Source organism: Pipistrellus hanaki, assembly GCF_964339955.1.
Source record: "Pipistrellus hanaki genome assembly, chromosome: 15".
Taxonomy (NCBI): Eukaryota; Metazoa; Chordata; class Mammalia; order Chiroptera; family Vespertilionidae; genus Pipistrellus; species Pipistrellus hanaki.
In genome coordinates, this window is record NC_140517.1 from 17,743,583 (window position 1) to 17,765,330 (window position 21,748).

Below are 21,748 nucleotides of genomic sequence, written 5' to 3' on the forward strand. Positions count from 1 at the left end.
TATTTGGTGCGGGGAACTTCCTGGAGCGGAAAAAAGGGGGAATTGGCTCAAGCTTTCGATTGGGTCCGGGGAACTGTCCGTCAAGAGTGGGCGGGTGCAATCGCAAATCCAACGCACACTATTGGTAGAGAGAAGAGGCGGATACGGGCGGAAGAAAGCCGGCTTCTCCTGATTGGGCCATACGGAGGGGCCCACCCCCCCGTACTCCGGATTGGCTGACCGTGAGCCGCGCCCCCCTCACGCCAACAGCCTTCACTACCAGAAGTGCGCCCGGCGCCGTGGAGCCGGTTTGGTGCAGAGCAGAGCACCGGGGGGCTCGCCAGGTTCCCAACCACACCCGACATCGACCCGGAGTGGCGCGCTCTTTCCCAACGGTGAGCGGAGACCAGTGGGCAGCGGGAGAGGGAGCGGGCCCGCGGGCTGCGAAAGAAGAAGGTCTGCAGCACCGGGTTCCTTCCAACGTCGTCGCACCCGGAAGTGGGACCAGATGTCAGTCGCACCCGGAAGTGTGATGCTTCCGAGGCCACGGGAAGTCAGGGTACCCGGCCGGTTGAGATGCCGGGTTTAAAAACAGATGCTTTATGTATCTTTAATTCTTGAGGTTCGGTAGATCCTTCCTTTTCGGCAGGTGTGTTGGAGGATGCAAGTATTTGGTCACATTTTTTAAATGCCTCGTCCTGTTTGGAAACCGAGGGTAAACGGGCACTAGGAGTGTGTCCAAGAGGGCTGAGCTCAGAAGAGGCCTTTAGGGAAGTTTATTTTGCTGCCCCATCACCCTCACTTCCCCTGCCGTCCAGGGATGTGCAGATGGAGGCCGGAGGAGACACTGCCGCCCCAGCCCCCGGGGACGCAGAGGACTTGGAGGACACGCGGCTCCTCGGTGAGGAGGCTGGAGACGGTGGAGGGGTTCGGGAGGACCCCACAGAGTCCGAAGACCGTAGCCTGGAGGAAACAGGTATGTCTTTTTCCTCACTATTCATTCGAAAGAATGAATAGGGATGTCATTGTTGAGGGAGGTCAGCGAGGGACCAGTAACGAGTCTTTTGGGGGGGGTCTTAACAGGGTTGCATGTGGTCAGTAAGAGGTCATCGTTGACTCACATTGTAGTTTAAATCTTTGAGGAATGAAAAGGAGAAAAATCAGTCAGCATCAGTGAGTGTTCACTGGGGGCTTTGGAATGAGTCTAGGTCGTCGGGGTATCAAAAAGGGATTACCAGTAGTTGGGGGTCAGGGAGGGCGTTGGGGGTTTAAGATGGTTAGGCCAATGACTGACCGAAAGGAAGTTAAGAGGGTCAAAGGTGGACTATTCAGAAATCAGTGTCATTGGGGACTAGGGTGTCATTTAAGTCATTGAGGTGGAGCAGAGGGTCCGTGGAAGCCCGTGGGCACTCAGAGTATATGCATCATTGAAGAGACGATGGTGAGTTGTTGGAGGTACTCTTTTAAGGAATGTGATGTTAGTGGATACTAATGGCGACTATTGGTGGGGAGGCAGTGGACATCAATGAGATTATTTGGAGAGTTAGAGGGCCAGCAGGAGAGTCTTTGAAGACCCAGGTGGATGTGTAAAGGTATTCTGTGGAGAGTCAATGGAAGTCATTGGGGGCATTGCTCATTGATCACTTTGGAATTAGTGCATGTTAAAGAGGTCACTGGGAAGGACCAGTGGACATCTCTAAGATTAAATGGTGGAAGGGGGTGCGTGTCTGAGAATTTGGGAATTTGCAAGTAATGGCAGATATTGGGAGGAGGTCGTTGGTAATTGGGGGCAGGTGGAGTCATAGAATGTCAATGAGAGGATGAAGGAATATGAGATCATTGGGACTTCATGAGAAAACTGTTCAGACATAGTTGCCAATGGGTACTAATGGTTGTCCTTGGGGCAATTCCATGGACATTGACTAGATTATGTAGGAGGTGTGTCAGGGGAGTCAGTAGGGGGCATTGAAGTGGTGGGTTTCATTGGTAATTGTTAATAATAATCATGGGGAAAGGCAGTGGAGGTTATATTTATAAAAGTCCTGTGTGTTGCCGAAACCGGTTTGGCTCAATGGATAGAGCGTCGGCTTGGAGACTGATGGGTCCCGGGTACGATTTGGGTCAAGGGCATGTACCTTGGTTGCGGGCATATTCCCAGTAGGGGATGTGCAAGAGGCAGCTGATCGATGTCTCTCTCTCATCGATGTTTCTAACTCTCTATCTCTCTCCCTTCCTCTCTGTACAAAATCAATAATATATATATATATATATATATATATATATATATATATATATATATATAAAAAAATTTTAAAAAAGAAAAAAGAAAAAAAAAAGTCCTGTATGTTAGTGCATATTATGGTGATTAGTGTAGGGAGGGGTGTGGATACCACTGAGAATAAAGGGAGGTCAAGTGAGTCAGTGGAGGTCATTGAAGTCCTAGGTGTTAGTGGAGATTAATAGTGATCATTAGGGAGAAGGGAATAAAAGAGGGTTGGGAGAGTCACCAGAGGTCACTGGAAGTCTTGGATGTTAATGGACATTAATAGTGGTCATGGTAGGGATGGAATGACATGGAGTAGAATAGATCAGTGTTTTTCAACCTTTTTTGGGCAAAGGCACACTTGTTTCATGAAAAAAATCACGAGGCACACCACCATTAGAAAATGTTAAAAAATTTAACTCTGTGCCTATATTGACTATATATAAAGTAATTCTCTTGAATAGGAATCAAATAAACACAAAGAAAGTATTTTATAATTATTGTACTTTATTATGAAATATTAAGTAAACAAAATAGTGAAAAATTATAAAATTCTTGTCTTGTCTGCACCTACGGCACACCAGGCGTGCCGCGGAACAGCGGTTGAAAAACGCTGGAATAGATTGTGGGTCAGAGCAGTCAGTGAAGGTAATTGAAGATTCAGGTATTAGTGATGTTATGTGGGGGGTCATTGAAATGGTAATGATCAGTGGGAGTAAATAGAGGGGATTAAGGATCTGGGTATTAGTGGATATTCATGCCGTCATTGGGAGAATTAGTGGTCATCATCAAAAATATAAATGGTGCTTAAGAGAGTCAATAGGTCTTTAGGGATCATGGACATCAGTGAGAATAACTAAGAGGTTAAGGTAGTGGGGACAAGGAGCAGTGAAAGACCCAAATATTAATAGAGGTATTGGTGGTCATTACATCTGTGGAGGGTTGAGTTGATATCAAGAGAATGAGGAGTCAGAGGTTATTAATGGGGGATCATTGAAGATGTAAGTTATTCAGAAAATGGGTGCTTTGAAGACTTAGAAATGACAGTCATTGAAAGGGGAATCATTGGTCTTTAGGACATAAGAGGGCTCAATTATGACAATGAGAGATTGGATTATTGGGGTTTTAAGGGCATCGTGTGGATATAATTGAGGGGGAGAAGAGATACCTGGAGTTCTGTATCAGTATCAGGAGTCATTGGGGGAGGAGGCTGGTAGGCATTTGGTGGGTCCTTGGGCACATGGGGTGAGTGGGAGTCCACAGGCAGACGACTCACCAGGGGCTCCCTTCCAGGACCCGAGACCAAGGACCAGCCAGCCAGCCTGCTGTCACCACTGCCCCAGTCAGAGTCCCCTTCCTCTACCTGTGGGCTCTGGGATCCTGCAGCCTCTGAGAACAATGTTACAGGTGACTCTGAGAGTGACTCTGGGGGCCAAGGAGGAGACCCAAGTGACGAGGACTGGCGCAGCAAGCGGAAGCACGTGTTTGTACTGAGTGAGGCGGGCAAGCCCATCTACTCGAGGTACGGTAGTGTGGAGGCGCTGTCGACTACCATGGGTGTGATGACAGCTCTCGTGTCTTTCGTGCAGAGTGCAGGAGACACCATCCGCGCCATCTATGCTGGTGAGCAAGGGGGCAGGGGGTGGAACGGGGGCAGTGATTGCGAATGTGAATATGGTTGTCTGGGTAGCTGTAGGTCTGTCTGACTTCCTGGGGCACTGTCCAGCCAGCCAGGTGGGGATCAGTGTGTGTGGATGGCTTTCCAGTCCCCTGAAGGGTTGGGGGTTTGGTGTTGTGTCCACTTGTCCATTTGGCCTTCTGGGTCCTGAGTGATTAACTCCTGGGATGGAAGTAGCTGGCTGGATACTTCCTTGTTTATCTGACAGCATGGCTGTGTGGCTGCGTTGCGAATCTTTCTGGCTGTGTCAGCCCTTGCTTCATCTCCCCCACACTTCATGTTGTATGTCTAACCTGACACTTTGGCCATCCCATCACGTCTCTACAAATGTTCAGCCTCCCCCAGATTGTCCTAACCCTAGTCCGAGTGTCCACAGAGTGACCGCGCAAGCTTGGGCCAGAGGTGTGTGTTCAGGGAAAGGCGGAAAGAGCCTCACCTGATCCTCTCAGTCACCATCGACTCATCGCTACCCCCTGCCCATCCCTTCCCTCCCTTAGAGGACCACAAGCTGGTGTTCCTACAGCAGGGTCCGCTGCTGCTGGTGGCCGTGTCGAGGACTCCTCAGTCAGCAGCCCAGCTGCGGGAGGAGCTGCTAGCTGTGCACGCACAGATCGTGAGTACACTGACACGCGCAAGCGTGGCCCGCATCTTCGCCCGTAAGCAGAACTACGACCTCCGCCGCCTGCTGGCTGGCTCCGAGCGCACCCTAGACCGGCTCCTGGACAGTGTGGAGCGGGACCCAGGGGCGCTGCTCCTGGGTGCCGTGCGCTGTGTGCCCCTCACTCGCCCGCTGCGGGAAGCACTGGGCACACTGCTCCGACGTTGCACAGCACCCGGCCTGGCACTGTCCGTGCTGGCGGTGGGTGGTCAACTGGTGACAGCAGCCCAGGAGCGGAATGTGTTGGCCGAGTGCCGGCTGGACCCAGCGGACCTGCAGTTGCTGCTCAACTGGGTCAGCGCACCCGCCTTTGCAGCCGGAGAAGCGTGGGCACCTGTGTGCCTGCCCCGCTTCAACCCGGATGGTTTCTTCTATGCCTACGTGGCCCGCCTGGACGCCATGCCTGTCTGCCTGCTGCTGCTCGCCACGGACCCCGAGGCCTTCCATGACATGGCCACCTGCCGGCGCCTGGTGGAAGACGGCATGCACACGCTTGGTGCCATGCGAACCCTTGGAGAGGCTGCCAGTTTCTCTAATGCCCCGTCAGCCACTGCCCCATCCTACAGCGTGCAGGCTGTGGGAGCACCTGGCCTTTGGCACTTCCTCTACAAACCACTGGACATCCCCGACCATCACCGCCAGCTGCCTCAGTTTACCAGGTGGGTCCTGACCGTTGGGGCCAATCTGCCAGCTGGGAAGGCTTATCTAACTGGAAGGTTCAGCATCTCATAGACATGTTTCAGGAAAGAAAGCCAGCCGTGCTCTAGAACAGCGGACCACTGGCGGTCCATGAGGTCCGAAAGGTCAGCAACCGCTGGTTTAAGGAAACGGTTGGAGCAGCAGTCGCCAAGGTTGGCGACCAGCGCTCTAGAATGATGGAATCAAATGGGTGTCTAACTGATAGGGAGGCTCAACTACCAATCTCAAGGAATCCCTTGTTCATTCTAATGGAAACTAGGCCCCCAGTATTCAAGGAATCCCATAGTTGGAGGGAAAGCTGGGTCTCTGACCATAGACATTCTTTTTAAGTCTAATGGGGAAGGCTTAGCTCCCTAACTTAATTGAACTCCTTAGACTGAGGGGAGATGGCCAGCCAAGAAAGCTCTAGACTGACCCTGGCACCGGCCTCCCTCCCTCTCTGCAGCCCTGAGCTAGAGGCCCCGTACAGCAGAGAGGAGGAACGGCAGCGCCTATCGGACCTGTACCACCGCCTGCACGCTCGCCTCCACAGTACCTCCCGGCCTCTGCGCCTCATTTACCACGTGGCTGAGAAGGAGACGCTGCTGGCCTGGGTGAGTTGGGGAGAGGACTCTTCGGGGGTTAATTCTCTGCTTCAGTTCTTTCTGCCTCCATTGTATCTCCCCCGGCCATAACAAACTCCATCCGTATGTAGCCTAGGCTACATATACCTTTGCTTTCAACACTATCCCTGCCATTACACATGTGTCTTTGACACCCATAGGGGTCAATCGGTCAATCACAGTGTCTCCCAACCTCATTAGCCCCATCATTCTGTTTGCTGTTCCCCCATTAGCAACCGGTACAATGTCTTCAGCTTTCATAACCATCACTCCATCTGCTGGTTTCCCATATTCCCGTTAGTCCCGCCCGTGTGTCTTCCGGCACCAGTTCAGAACTCTTTGAATAACAAAGGCTTGGTTCCATACTGTGCCTCCTTCCTGGGATAGCCTTCCCTGGAGTTTTCACTTGCTATGGGTGTATTAAATGTTATCTATTCTGAGAGGTTGGTCAAGGTGACCCCATTGGAAATGGCACCTTCCCCCCAGGCTCTGCCATTCAGTGCACATTTATTAAATAATTTATTGGGTACCTATTGTGTATCAGGCATTGTTCTAGGCCGAGGACTTTTATATTTTTAATTTTTTAAACTTTATTTTCAAGAAATTTTAGACTTAGAAGAAGTTGCAAAATAGTAGGAAAAATTACTATAAATAGTTCCATCACCTAGTTTCTCCAGATATTTTAACATAACCACAGTAACTTACCAAAATCAAAAAATTAACACCAGTATACTGGCATCTAGTCCACAGACTTCATTCAGATTTCACTAGTTGTTCCACTAATGTTTTTTTTTTTTTACTGGTCCAGAATCTAGTCCAGGATCACATCTTAGATTTATTTATTGTGTCTTCCTAGTGTCCTTTATTCTGGAATAGTTCCTCAGTCTTTTTTGTCTATCATAATCTTGGCACTTTTAAAGGGTACCAGCCAGTTAGATTGTAGAATGTCCCTCACCTTGGGTTTTCCTGGTATCTATCATGACTAAATTGAGATCATGCCTTTTTTGAAAGAATATCATAGAAGTGATGTGTCCTTCTCTGCATCAAATCAGGAGGCCCACAATGTCAGTTTGTCCTGTTGTTGATGATATTAGCCTTGATCACTTAGTTAAGGTGGTGGCTGTCGGATTTATCCATTATAAAGTTAGTATTTTTCCCCGTTGTAATTAGTAAATAGCATGAGGTGATTATGTTAGTGTTCTGTTTTTCATCAGATTTTCACCCACTATTTTTAATATCCATTAGTGATTCTTGCCTCCAATAGTTATTACTCTGTTGTTTACTATACTGTCGTTTTTCTAACCCTATCATTCCTTCTATAGTTATTGTTTGATATCCTATTATCTTAGAGACCTTTTCCTCCTGTATTTGTTTGTTGAGTTTTTAATTTTATATTAGTATGTTCTCATGGATTTTTCTTTAATTCAGTGGGCTAAAAACCTTCTATATCGTTTATTTTTCTTGTCTATTATTTATTTCATCGCTCAGATTGTCTCTCACATAGCCAGTGGGAGCCATGATGTAGGTACACTGGCCCTGCTGGAACACTTCTTACTTTTTGGCACAAGATGTTCCAAGCTCACCTCGTACTTTCTCTGTGTCAGTCCATTTGTCCAAGTAGCCCTTGTACCTTTTAGTGGAGAATGATAATTCAAAACCAAGATATGATCGGGGGATTACTCACCAAGGGGATGGCATGTAAGTGGGGCAGGGAGGTAGTAGGCTACCTGGGTATCTGGAGGAAGAGTACAGCTGGCCAGAGGGAAAGGACTGCAAATGCCGTGAGGTGGGACTGAACCTGGTTTATGGTTGAGGAAGAGCAAAAAGAGGCTGGAACAGAGGAAGTGAGGGGCGAGCAGTGAGAAGTGGTGTGGAAAGAACTGGTGATCTGATCAGAGTACGTCTCTCAGATGGTGTGAGGATTAAATGGAATTAATCCTCTTATACTCAGGGCACAGATGATGAAGACATAGGTGTGTAGAGCTCAGAACAAGACCTTGTATACAACAATTGCTCATTAAAAAGCACTGTTGTTGTTATACCCATTCTATAGGTGAGCATCACAGTCAGCATCACCCAGTTGAAGCCACTAGCTCTAAATGATCCCTTGGCTCAAATGAACCTGGCCCACCCTTGGTTCAACTGAGAACCCCTGGCTCAGCCATGACACAATAATACCAGCTTACCTGCGTTAGCCCAGTGACCAGACAGCATCAGGTGGGAGCTGCTGCCAGGTGCGTCTTCCAAACAGGAGCTAGGCATGGGGCTAGGGTTGGATGGACAGGGTTACGGATGACCAATTCCAGCCCAACTGACTCTGCCTCCTCTCAAACCCACAGGTGACCTCCAAGTTTGAGCTCTATACCTGCCTCAGCCCCCTGGTGACCAAGGCAGGCGCCATCTTGGTAGTGACCAAACTCCTACGCTGGGTGAAGAAAGAGGAGGATCGACTTTTCATTCGTTACCCACCCAAGTACTCTTCACCTCCAGCAGCCTCATCTGCCTCTACGGACCAAGCTTCCCATAATGGCTTGTTCACTGGATCCTGAGAGGCGGAACTCCCAGACTGGGCAATGCTGGGAACAACTGCTTTTGGCTCTTCCCTTCTGTCTCCACCCTGGAAAAGGGGGAGCTGGAAGGGGCGGGGTGGTTGACGGTGGTGTCTGTGACGGGTCTCCCTCTCCCTGGGAAATAGGGCAACATCCGAGGGCTTGCCCACGAATGAGAGATGACTGCACATAGGTGAGCGGGCTGCTTCCTCGGCCCCTCATGCATCTCCACCTAGGGAGAAATCCTTGGGCTCCTCCCTTCCCTCTGCCGCACTTGGATGATGTTCCAGCCTCTGTCAGGGACTTTCTCCTGTCCTGCAGCTGGAGTCTGCCTCTGGAGCTCTTAGCCCTGAGTGTCCAGGGCTGGCCAAGGTTTCTTTGGGTGACCCATGAGGCCAGCCTGTGCTGGAACTGACCTAAAGATACTTAAAAAAAAAAAAAAAAAAAAAGTCTAAACCAATCCCCACAAGGACATTCCTTCGCCCTTCATGTGCTTCATCTTTACCGTCAAAAGTGACCCATCAGTGTTGGCTGCTGCTAATGTTAATGAGAAAGGAGGTCCCCACAGCCTGTTTGTGTGTGTATAACCCAGGGCAAAGCCCCTGGCTTCACACAGTTGCCGAGATCCAGAATTTATACATAGAAGGTGCACTTAGCTTCTAATGCTCATTCGTTCATTCGTGAAATAGAGATAACTGACCTCTCCCTGGCTAAGTGAGCATTTGTGAATGAAAGGGACTCGAACTCATTTGCCCCCGTCTTTCTTACAACCTGCACTACACGGAGCAACCAGGAGGGGGCGAGACCTCTTTCCAATTTGTATATGTACTCACAACACTCAGTCCCCTATTCACTGAGATCCTACTTCTAAACTTGCTTTCTCCAAACTGGAATTGCAGCCGCATGTCACTGAGTCAGAGGCTCACGGAAACTCCATTGCTCTCATCCTGGTCCAATAAGCATACTGCGCGCTGCACGCATGCGCGCTGCAGAGCCTTCCTGCCCTCGCGTGCTCCCCCAGCCCCCAACCAATTGTCCAAGGCGCATGCGCCTAACTCCTGCTTTGGAGAATGGCGGCCAAGTTGAAGCCACTGGAGGTCGTGGAGGAGGCTAAGGAGGGCGAGGGATATGCTGGTAAGCTGGTCCTCCCGGCCAGGGCAGAGGAGAAGCCTCTGTCCCATTCCAATAAAGAGATATTGATAGAGGCACTAAAAAAAAAAAAAGTAAACATGTAAGCCTTCTAGAAAATACTGTTCAGCAATGTGAAGATAAATAACATGCATATTTTCACCTAGATTAACTTGTCAGCCTTATTGGACATATTGCTTAGTATTTTAAGGTAAATAATACGTCAATATGCATCTCTTCAAGCAACGAATGGAGGTAGACAGTCTCACAAAAACCACTCCGCTGCTGCCACATCTGAGAAAATTCACAGTAATTCCCCATGTCTGACACCCAGCACGTTCACACACTGTGTGGACTCTCAAATCCTAATTAGAATGGCCACTCCCACAGACAGCTTTTCTCCAGGGCATTTTGATAATGATACACCTTCCTGAGAGGGGAAAACATCGCCTACAGACAAGTGGGAATTGCCCTCTAGACAAAAGAAAACCTCCTGAGACTGATCCATCACTATGCCACTAGCGTTCTTTAAAATACAGGAGTTTTCCAAAATGTACCACAGTACAGAAAATAGCATGATGAATGCCCACATACCCATCACTGTTTCAACTTTCTGCTCTCCTTTTGCCCATAACCCCCTTTCTGCAGTCTTTAAACCGCTATGTTAATAAACATGGTTGCATTTTGTCCAGACCTGTCTATGCAGGCATCAACAATAACTTGTTTATTTGTCCTAGGATGTCAGCTCCATGAGAACCATTTATTGCTCTTTCCCCAAGGCCCAAACAATGCCTGCTTGGCATATAGTAGGTGCTCAATAATTGTCTCTGTTTATTGTATGAATAATAACTAACATGGAGAGCTCTCTCAGATTAGGGTCACACATTGAATGCCAGCTTTCAACAAAGGACAGACAGAAATGAGACAGATGCAAATAGATAACATTTATTGAGCACCTGCTGCAGCTGCTACTGTGCTACAAAGCTTTTAGCATCAACTTTCAAATTTGTCACAAAGTGTATGCGCTTCAGCAAGGAGGGAATTTAAGAGTAGATGATGTTACCATTTCTAGCCATTAAAATCGGCTTTATAGGAAGAGAGATAATATCTAATATTGATTACTCTGGGGGAAAGGCCATCTTTTGTCTCACTTGGAGAGCTGACCAGCGAACACTTGGAGGCAGTTTGGCAGAACATTTTTAGCGTCTACAATGCTATTCCTTATATTCGGTCACCATGCTTAGTAATTAGGAGAATACAGAGACATCTGAGCCAGAAAAGTCATTAGAATGGTGTTGATGGAAGCAAAAAAAAAAAAAAAAAAAAAAAAAAAGGAGCAATCATGGAAATGGCTAAACAGGTATATTCATGCATATTGTGGAATGCCTATGTGTGGGGGACATTTAAAATTTTTGAGCAGCAATAAAAACAATGGTTAGATTGCAAATTAATTTAAAATAATTAAAACTTAAAAGGATAGGACCATGATTTATTGACACAGAATGAACTCTAAAAAGAGATATTTTTATGAGGAAAAAGGTTGGATTTTCAAAATAAGGCAGAAAGCAATATGAGCCATAGCCCTTTGTAGGTTGCACAGAAAAGTTATTTGAAGGCAGAAGGCCTCACTGATGACTCTTAATAAGGGACTTGGATGTTAGGGGCTGTGCAAAAGTGGAGGCATTTTTGTGATTTTTTGTTTTTCTTTAAGAAACTGTAAGTAGTATTGTGTAATTTTTAAAAATATGAGAACTAGGGAAATTTGAAATACATCCGAGAATTATATTGATATTTATTAATATCGTCATCTTGGTTTGGATGGTTATACTGTGGTTATCTGATAGATTCCCTTTGTTTAGAGCAGTGGTTCTCAACCTTTCTAATGCCTCGACTCTTTAATACAGTTCCTCATGTTGTAGTGACCCCCAGCCATAAAATTATTTTCTTTGCTACTTCATAACTGTAATTTTGCTACTGTTAATGAATCGTAAATATCTTTGTTTTCTGATGGTCTTAGGCTCTACAACAGCGTTTCTCAACCTGAGGATCACAACCCAAGTGTGTGGGAATGAAAAATTTAAGAAGCCTGGGGCATGCTTGGATTTATGTTCACCACAACATGAGGAAGTGTATTAAAGGGTTGAGGCATTAGAAAGGTTGAGAACCACTGGTTTAGAGGAAATATACACTGGAACATTAAGGAATAATGGGCCATGGTGCCTGCACTTTATGGTACAGAAACGCTCTCACAAATGGGAAACCTGATACAAGGACAAGTAGGAGCACTGTGGTCTATTTATACAACTTTTATGTACATCTGAAATTATTTCAAAATAAAATGTTTAAAAGGAGCTCATGCGTTATAAGCTGTTTCATAACATGGACTTAAAAAAAAACAAAAAACTTTTATTAAGTTGTTAGTTGGATTATTTAAAATATTTACTAATCACCCATGATCTTACCCCATGACTAGGACTAGAAGAGCAGAGGAGAGGAAAAACATAGATGGAGCTTTCACAAAAATGGTTGCAAAAGCCAGCTATAAAAGACATGGGGACAGTCGGGGAAATCACATATGTTCTGGGTACTAGCTGATATTAATGAACCAATGATTAGTAATAATTGTTAATATTGGTATAATTACAGGATTGGAGTCACCTAAGAAAATGTCTTCAGGTAGTGAAACTTAAGTATGTAGATGAAATGTTATGAAGCCTGGGGCTTGCTTGGAAAAACATAGTTGAAGCAAATATTAATTGTTAGGTTTGGGCCGTGAGTAAATCAGAGTTCATCATGGTATTCTCCCTACTTTTACATGCATTTGGAAGTTGTCATAATGAACTATTTTAAAAAATAAATACTTATCCTTATTATTAAAGTAGCTTTACTTTTTTTGTTTAATTTCCAAGTAGTAAGAGTATTTAAAACTGGTTAAAGTCTCAAGAGAATACATACCAGCATAATACCAGAGAAAGGCACTGAGCCAAGGGGCCAAGGAGAGAAGGGAAAGTTTCATTTTTAACTTCACATGTTTGTGTAGTGTTTGAATGCTTTTAGAATGTTACTAGGATAAGAAAGTAAAAATTAAAGCAATGCATAAAATACATTTTACTAAAAGATCTGCCTGTCTTCACCAAACTGTTGGCAGTAATTACTTGGGGAAGGGGCTAATGGTGAAGGGAGACACTTTATACTCTATGTTCTTCTACATTTGTTTAATAAGTAATTTAAACATTCAAATGCAAAATTAAGTTAATGCGTACAATTTTAAAAGGTTTCAGGCAAGACAAAAATATGTAAAGAGAGTGAATACACCACCAAATATTTTAACAAAATTTAATAAATTCAGGTTACAACATGATTTTTAATGGTTGCGAAGAATTTCATCCTACAAATGTGCTATAATCAACCAAGGCATCTTTAGGTTGCTTCCATCTTTTAAGATTACAATGAAATAATGAACATCTTGCCTATCATCCTTAATTTTTTCCTTAAGATAGATTCCTGGAAGTGGAATTTCTGGAATTGAGTTGAGTAAATTTTGGATATTTACCACCAGGAAGTTTGAGATGAACTGCTGCTTTTGTCTATCAGATTAGCAAAAAATGAAAGAGGTTGAAAACATACTTGGCAGGTAAGAGTATGGGGAAGGAGTCTTTTTTGGACCTGCCAAAAACAGATGGAGGGTAATTCCGAAATACCAGTCAAATTTTAAAATAGACATGCCCTAGATCCAGCAGGTAGCTTTCTAGGATTTATCCAGTAATACACTCCCATGTGTGCAGAAAAGAAGAATGTACTAGGATAGTTTACTGGGTTCAATTGTGTCCCCACCAAAATTTCATGAAGATTGGAACCTCAAAGTGTGACATCACTCGGTCTTTGTAGATATGACTAGTTACAATGAGATTGTACAGGGTAAGGGTGGGCCCTGACCCAATGTCTGGTGTCCTTACAAGAAGAGGGAATTTTGAACAGATAGAATCCAAGGTGAAAACATAAACACACAAAAGGAAGGCCCAGTTTATGGCACTTTGTTTTGGCAGCCCAAGAAAACTAATAAAACATGGTCAGTGTAGCATTGTCTGTAACAGCAAAAGAAGGAAGACACCTAAATATCCACTAGTAAGGGACCTCTCTTTAAAATGATGGTATTTTTACTCTGTGAACCACTATGCAGCCACTAAAAAATACGAAAAATATCACCAGTATACATTGTCAAATGAAAAATACAAGCTGTGGAACATATTTATGATAGGATACCGCTTATATAGAAAGAGTGGAGATATGCTTGCATATGAATTATCTCTAAGCTTATAACACTTGTGACTTCTGAGGAGTGAAATTGAGGAATTAGGGTCTGAGGGGAAGAGACTTTTCTGTATATTACTTTTTAGCTATCACGTGCGATTTGTGCACTGCCTTTCATATTCTCTGCCCAATTTTCCTTGGAGAGGGGTGAGTCATTGGGATTTGATCTTTTATCATTGATTTCAAAAGCTTAAGATGTCAATATATTTTTTCTGATATTTTATTGTTATTTTAATTCTAAAAGTAACATAGGCTTATGTTAAAAATGTATAGAAGGCCCGGCTGGTATAGCTCAGTGGTTGAGTGTCAACCTCTGAGAACCAGGAGGTCACGGGCATATGGTTGGGTTGTTGGGCTCTGTCTCCAGTGTGGGGCTTGCATGATGCAGCCATTCAATAATTCTCTCTCATCATTGATGTTTCTGTCTCTCTCTCTCCCTCTCCCTTCATCCCTGAAACCATTAAAAATATATATGTATTTTTAAATGTATAGAAGTATATATGGTTAAAGTGTGTTTGAATTAAGATCCAAATTAGGTATTCATTATAATTGATTGATATATGTCTCAAGTCTTTTAATCATGGTTTGCCCCTCTCCCATTTTCTTCTTTGCAATTTACTTATTGAAGAAATAAGATTGTCTTGTGGAATTTGCCAGAGTCTTATAATGCTGATCACATCCCCATGATACAATTTAACATGTTTCACTGCCCCTTGCACTTCCTTTGAATTGGCATTTAGATATGGAAACCTTAGCAATATTTTTTTTTGATTGGCAAGAATCCTTCATAGGTGGTATTATTTTTCTCCATCAAAAAGCTCATAATACCCTGTTGTCTTTTTTTATTGTTAGCAGTCGTTAATAGCTATTTCCTGGACCCATAAATTCTTTAAGATTTGCAGTTTGTGGCCTATAATGATTTTACAGAATTCATATGAAATCTCTCTACCCTATCCATTGGTTAGAATGTCCTACTGATTCTGAAAAGCAGCCGCAAAAGTGCTTCACCTTCTCTCATGCATGTGTTGTATTAAGGGGTTTGTGGTGTCCTTTGACCTCAGGGAGAAGCTGGCCATAAGGGTCCCTGATTCATCCAGCACACACCAGGAACCTCAGGGGCCAGCGGCCGGGTCTTACAGAGGCCCTGCTCTTGCTGGAGGCCTCGGTCCTGGGTCCCAGCCCAGGGGTGTCTGAAGAACCCACTGGGGCTTCCTTGCACCCTTCCCTGACAGGCTTGGACCTTTCCTCAGTCCCCTCACTCTCACTGGATCCTGTAATTCTGGTTTTCGTCTCCGCAGGGCAGACCACATCTTTGAAGGCTGAGGACTTGCTGGCCATGGTGAAAAAGCTGCAGAAAGGTGGCATGTCCCCTCATACCGTACCTGAGGCTCCCCTGGGGCTCTTAGTCAGGCGTGTGGCTCAAACCCAGCTCCCTCAACTCACAGCCTTGGAGAACTATCCCATGGCACTCTCTCCCTTTAACACAACTCATTCTTTGAACCAAAAGCACAGCTTCAAAATTCAAGTAGTATAAGGGGATGGAAAACCCTATCCTCTTACACACACACACACACACACACACACACACACACACACACCAGCCATCCGTTTCCCTGACCCACAGGCCAGCAGTGACTATTTTTAAATTCTTGGGTATTTTTCTAGAGATTAAAAAAAATACATTCATGGGTGTGTGTTCTTTGTCTGCCCTTTTTATATACAAATGGCAATACAAATAGCTTTGTGCCTAGCTTTGCTTGTTGAAGGGGGCCTGGAGCCCTCTCCATCAAGGCTGGGCCAAGTTCTAGCTGGACTGGAGGTTGGACACACCCCTCCACAGCCCACCCTCAGGTTAAATGGTGCATTGATCTGTTCCTAATAAAAGGGAACCTCCCCTTTCCCAGACCCTGTGGCTCCCGCAAAAGTGCACCGGGGCTCCTGCCCAGGCTGACATGAGAGAAATTGCAGGACTGGAGCTTTGTCCGCCATAAATAACACCTTGGAAGCACCCGCCTGCTAGAAGTCACAGGAGCTGGAGTGGATGGCCTCGGAAAATCCAGGGCTTGAGTTTCTTCACTTCAGAGTGTTGGCGCTGGAGACCCAGCAAAGGCTGGGAAGCTTTGTTTATTTTTTGCCCCAGCTCCGTGCTGCTGATCTTGAAGCCAAAAGAGGGGTGAGGAAGAAGGCCTCTCCATACCAAACACTGGTCATGGGGCTGTCAGAAGGTAGAGATGGCTATGCTACAGAGCCAGTGACCTCCCTGCCAGCGGAGAACTTGAAAGCTGCCACCCACAAAATTAAAGCAGCATTTCCCCATTTTTTCTCTAATGGGACCAATAATTAAGGGTCTGGAAGGACAAAGGTGACAACTGCCCTGCCAGGCTTTTAACAGGGAGGGGCAGGCAGGTGGTCTTCACTGGCTCCCACCGTGCTCAGAATTACAACCAGGAGCCTCCACCATGTCCTTGGACACCCTCGGTGATCTGCACCCTCATTCCCCACCACCTTGCCTGTTGCTACTCCCCACTTGCTTATAATACTAGATTCATAGCTGCCACACGGCCCCTTAGCTGTTTCTTTGGGCATCTGCCTCACTCTCTCTGCACTTGTCCATCTGCCTGGCAGGGTTCCTCCCTCCACACCCCACACCTCCACAAAACTGCAGGGCTCCCTCCCCTGTCTTCATTTGGGCCTTTCCACATCTGAAGAAGCACCTCCTACGTGTCCACTCTCCAACCTCTTGCTTTGCTTTATTCCCCTTCACAGCAGTTGCTGCCACCTACCCTGATTTATGTCTCTCAGTTCAGTGTCCATCTCTCCCACCCAGAACGCAAGCCCTGCAGAGGGCCTCTTGCAGAGCCCAGCATACAACAGGCACTCCATAAATGTGTGTTGATGATAGATAGCGGCAGAGACACAATGCCAACTCCCACCCACCCTCCATCTGCCTCGGACAGCCAGGCTTCAGTCTCCTCTGATTTTATCTTTCTTTCCTTCTGCAGAGGGAAGCCTGGAGCCACAGATAGAAGATCTGATTAACCGGATTAATGACCTTCAGCATGGTAAACTGGGACTGAGGTGGGCCTTGGACTTGGAATGACTCCCCTTCCTCAGCTCTAAAATTCAGGCCCCTCCAGGTTGCTTGAAGATAGCGTGCAGTATCATAAGGTGAGAGAGAATAGCCGGCTAGAGGCTGCATTCACAGTGTCTTCTTCTGTGTTTTCGCTCAGCAAAGAAGAAATCCAATGAGGAATTGGGAGAGACCCAAGCTCTCTTGGAGACGCTGCATAGGGAATTGGACTCTTGTAAGTGAAACCCAAAGAAGGACCCAGAGATTCCCATGGCACTGCCTGTGTTCCTGTGCACACCTCAGGGTCTGTGCATGGGCTGTTCCCTCTGGCTGCAGTGCTCTCGAGCTGTGTAATCTAGATTGCTTCTTGCTACCTCAAGTTAGCTCTTAGCTCAGACTACTCAGCAGGCCTACCTTGATGGTCCCATGTAAAATGGGATGTCATCTTTTCTCTCTGTCACTCTCACTCTCCTGCTTGATTTGCTTCTTCATGCCCTTTATTTTCATCTGACTTGGTGCATTTGTTTATTTCTAGTCATCTCTTTCCCCGGCATACACATTGTGCATCCTGCAGAGTCATTACTCCTTCGGAGTTGACAGGGAATGTGGGCACCCACCGGGAGAATCTGGATCTGGACGGTCCCCAGTGGACATGGGTGCAGGGTGGCAATACCATACCTCCCCTCTCCTGGGGCTGCATCAGGCCTTCTGTATGACCTTGGGCATGCCCTTTGCATGAAGTTGAAGCATGGGTATGGGATATAGCCCCTTCCTTGGAGGCTCAACGTGATACTGTGTTTTCCAGTGAATGGAGAGAAAGTACACCTAGAGGAGGTCTTGAGAAAAAAGCAAGGTATTTACCAGCTGTTCTGTCTTTATTACCCTACCCCATCACCCCACAAAAGCCAGAAGAACCCCACTGAAACCTGAGTCAGGCTGCTTCCCTCTCTGCTCAGACCTCTCCCTCGGCTGCCACCTGACTTGAAGTAAACACTCAAGTCCTCTTAGTGCCCTTCAGTGCCCATTACTCCCCCCAGCCTGGCTGCCCAGGAGCTCTCACATGGCCCTCCTGGCTCCTCTCCACAGAAGCGCTGAGGATCCTCCAGCTGCACTGCCACAGGAAGGAAAGCCAGGCGCAGAGGTAAGAGGTCCTGCCCAGCTCTGCCCACCTTACTCCCCAGCTTGAAGGAGCAGGGAGCAAGGGCTAGGGAAAATAAATCTTGGACACACACTCCTCATTTCCCCCTTTTATAATATACTCTAGCTAGAGAAAAGACTTCCGTGTTCATCTTTGATATTAGGTAGTGGTGTTAAGTTGAACTCACTCATTTAATCACTCCTTGATACTTTCTTTATAAATGTCATCCATGGGTGTTATTCTAAGCTTTCTCCTATTGGTTATTCAGATCTTCTGCTATCCATTCATTTGTTTATCTATCTGCTCTTTTAGGCCTCCCATTCATCCATTCACCCAGTAACCCACTCACCCATCAATAGATCTGTTCTACTATCCAACCCTTCATCCGGTCAGACAGACAGTATCTCTCCAGTCTTCTAGATAATCATCTTCCATCCATTTAATCATTCATTCATCTTACTCCATCTTTCCAATTATCTGTTCTTCTAGCTGTTCATTTCTTCACCCACCCACCCACCCAGGCATCCTCTAGCCTTCTAATAACCCTTTTATTTCTCCACCCAGCCATCTCCCTCCACTGGTCATTTCTCCAGCCAGCCATCATCTCTTCAGCCAGCCATTCACCCATCCAATTAACTGTCCATCCAACCATTCATCCATCCATTTCTCCACCATGTGGACCTTTACTTAACTGTTCTGTGACCAGAGCTGTCACACTCTGGTGCACCATGATTTAAATTGTGCAGGAAAACCTGATGATGGATAGTGTGTGAATGCTTAACTACCTCCCTACACACACACACACACACACACACACACACACACACACAAGAGAGTCTGATAAGCAATTTATGTTCATTTATCAGCATAATCCTCCCAAAGACAATTGAAGGAGTTAAAAGCTAATGTCACCCTCCCATCATTAACCACCATTTTTACAGATGAGCGAACTAAGGCCCAGAGACCTCTTACACAGTAAGAGGATCACAGTAGAATAGCAGGTGCAGGCTTTCAGGCAGGACTTTAGAATCCATGAAACTAAACTACTTCTCCCCTCACAAAGTGTCCTTCCAATAAAGCCCCTCCTCTTTGGTTTCAATGTCTCTGCTCACTGCTCAGACCTACCTACTGCTCAGGCCCAAATGCATGGTTTGATGGGGGACAGGATGGACAGGATGATAGTCTCGACAGAGGCCCATCAGTTTTCACATCCAATCAATAGAAGAAAGGGGAACGATGACGGTTACGAAAAAACCCGAACTCCCACTCCTGCAGGAGGGAGTGGGGGAAACGTTCAGAGAATATGACTGAGGTTGTCTTTCCCTTCCTCAGAAGCACACGTTGCAGGAGTTCATGGATCAAATTTCCATCCATAACTCCGATTGAAGAGAGTTGTAAACAGAGGGAGCTGGGGTAACCACTGGGGCCTGGTGTGGCACTGGGTGGGGAGTGGGCGTGGGCTTTGCATCGGGGAGATTTGTTGGGAGAGGAGCTGGTGGAACCATGGCTTGGAGGAGAAAGACCTGAAAGGGGATCCCCAGCAGAGGGAGCCCCAGGCAGAGATGTCCTGGCCTGTGCGTGAGGAATCCGCAGAGTGAGCCGGGCTGGGTGTCAAGTCCCAGCAGGTGTTCTCTCATTCCTGGGTGTTGTCCCCTAGGTCACACGTGCAAGAACAGCTGGAGGACCTGATGGGCCAGCACAAGGACCTCTGGGAATTCCAGGTGAGCCATCATCATTGCCTCCGATCAGACCCTCTCCTCTCCTGCGTCTCCGCTGGCTGCTCAGGTCCCTCTGCGCCAGCCCAAGTTCATGGCATAATCCTTGACACGGTTCTTCTTCTCGCCCATCCACCCAATCTGTCAGCTTTTACCTTTAATCTGGCCACCTCTCACCACCACCCCCCACTGCCACACGTGGCCAGGACTGTCACAGTAACCATCGCTGACCCTGTTCCCCTCTTGCTCACCCGGAATGTGCTCACCTTGCAGTGGCAAAGGGGAACCCTGAAAAAGCCACGGTCAGATTGTTCCTTCCTTCAGCTAACGTCCCTGCAGGCACCTCGCCGCATTCCAGGCTGGGGGAGACAGTGGGAGCCCAAGGGCCGAGTGTTTGCTGGTCCCAGGATGGTTTGAGGCAAGAGGAGGCACCCCCATACTCTAAATAAGAAAATAAGTAAGCCGAAACCGGTTTGGCTCAGTGTTTAGAGGTCAAGGGCATGTACTTGGTTGTGGGCACATCCTCAATGGGGGCTGTGCAGCAGGTAACTGATCGATGATTCTCTCTCATCGATGTTTCTAACTATCCCTCTCTCTTCCTCTCTGTAAAAAAATCAATAAAATATATATTTTTTAAAAAAGAAGAAATAAGACAGAGAATGTACTATGGGTTGGGGAAGACCTCAGCAGGTGACATCTGAATGCAGACACGAAGGAAGTAAGGAAGGAAGCGGGCAGGAATGGGTGCAAATGCTCCCGGCGGAAGGAAAGGCCAATACAAAGGCCCTCAGGCTGAACTCTGCCTTGGACATTTGGGGGCGAACAAACGAGGATGGGCAGGAGGGGCAAGGACCTACGGTTGAAGAGGAGAGGTACACAGGGACATGGTGAGCGATGGGCGAGAAAAGTGTCTCCACCACTGCCTTCTGAGTTAATGCATAGTTGAGTGAATGAATGAATGACCGAATTCAAGTAAGGACTCAAGGAGAGGCGCGAAGGAGCAGGGGGCCAAGACTACAGACCAAAGACAGGCCCCTTTCTCTCCAGCAGGTGCTGGAGCGGCGCCTGGCCTGCGAGATCCGCGCGCTGCAGAGCAGCAAGGAGCAGCTGCAAACTGAAGGTGGGACTCCCCCCGCGCGGGCTGGGGGACAGGGACAGGGAGCTCCGGCCCCGCCGTGATGCCCACCCTTCACCCTCTGCAGAGAACTTAGCCAGAGCCAAGCTGGAGCGGGTGGAGCAGAGGCTGCGCTCCTCGCCTGCGGTGGAGGGAGCCTTGGCAGTGACCGAAGCCGAAGAAGCGTAAGAGGAGAAAGGAGGTCCCGGGCAGCGGAAGGGGCAGCGAGGAAGGGAATGGGGCAATGCCCCCCCGCCCCCCCCCGCACTGCCCCTCCTAGAAGGATTGGCTCTGGGCCTTTTCAGGTCACTGGGTCTCGGTGGTTTCCTCCTGACACCCTCCGCTCTAGCTCTCTCTCCTCCTCCCTCCCCGCCTCTCTCCTCTGCCCCTTCTCTGCAGGCTGACGGCGGAGCTGGAGAAACCCGGCGGGCAAGTCCCCACCCAGGCGCAGAGCCCCGAGGAGGACGACCGGGCCCACAAAGCAGAGGTCGGGAGCCAGGGATGGAGGCGAGGCGGGCAGAGAGGGGGGCAGAGCGGGCGGGGATGTCCCCCAGAGGGAGGGTCTGTGGGGAGCAGGGCACCTCTGGGTGCTGACGGGGACGGGGGCAAAGGCAGCCAAGGGCTTGACAACCTAACTCTCCTCCGCTCCCGCAGCCCGACCCGGAGCCCCCGTGCGCCCGCCGCGAGGAGGACCCGGAACCGCGGGCGGAGCTGGCCCTGTAGGTCCCCCTGGACCAGCGGGACCCACCGATCCCCAACTTCAAGGCCCGCCGAGAAATAAAGGCAATGATTTAGAGATGCTCCTTCACCTCCAGGCCTGCGTTTGTGCTCCAGGTGTCGCGGG

General features: G+C 47.5%; 2 protein-coding genes across 5 annotated transcripts; both read left to right on the forward strand.

The window, feature by feature from the left end:
* Positions 1–218: 218 nt before the first annotated feature.
* Positions 219–11,907, forward strand: MON1B (MON1 homolog B, secretory trafficking associated). 4 transcript variants are annotated; one of them, XR_014792934.1, is made up of 7 exons: positions 219–374; positions 798–955; positions 3,536–3,865; positions 4,418–5,237; positions 5,723–5,870; positions 7,933–8,113; positions 8,219–11,907. XR_014792934.1 is itself a non-coding variant. In XM_084861318.1 (6 exons), the coding sequence occupies exons 2-6, from the start codon at positions 808–810 to the stop codon at positions 8,426–8,428; spliced, it is 1,656 nt and encodes a 551-aa protein (XP_084717444.1). In that variant the 5' UTR covers positions 219–628; positions 798–807; the 3' UTR covers positions 8,429–11,907. The 4 variants fall into 4 exon arrangements, 2 of the variants coding, with proteins under 2 accessions (XP_084717444.1, XP_084717443.1); XM_084861318.1 differs by lacking the exon at positions 7,933–8,113 and having other exon boundaries at positions 219–628; XM_084861317.1 differs by lacking the exon at positions 7,933–8,113 and having other exon boundaries at positions 220–374.
* Positions 9,499–21,703, forward strand: SYCE1L (synaptonemal complex central element protein 1 like; the record flags this gene model as incomplete). Its single annotated transcript, XM_084906861.1, has 11 exons — positions 9,499–9,562; positions 14,947–15,225; positions 16,870–16,929; positions 17,098–17,172; positions 17,743–17,790; positions 18,024–18,078; positions 19,733–19,796; positions 20,841–20,910; positions 20,993–21,089; positions 21,304–21,391; positions 21,559–21,703. 11 exons carry the CDS (start codon positions 9,499–9,501, stop codon positions 21,625–21,627), a joined length of 969 nt encoding a protein of 322 aa, XP_084762987.1. The 3' UTR covers positions 21,628–21,703.
* Positions 21,704–21,748: the final 45 nt, after the last annotated feature.

Coding starts and splice junctions, on each gene's coding strand:
- MON1B (XM_084861318.1), top strand. CDS start 808: ATGGAGGCCGGAGGAGACACTGCCGCCCCAGCCCCCGGGGACGCAGAG. Junction 3,866..4,417: donor CATCCGCGCCATCTATGCTG/GTGAGCAAGGGG, acceptor TCCCTCCCTTAG/AGGACCACAAGCTGGTGTTC. Junction 5,871..8,218: donor AGGAGACGCTGCTGGCCTGG/GTGAGTTGGGGA, acceptor TCAAACCCACAG/GTGACCTCCAAGTTTGAGCT.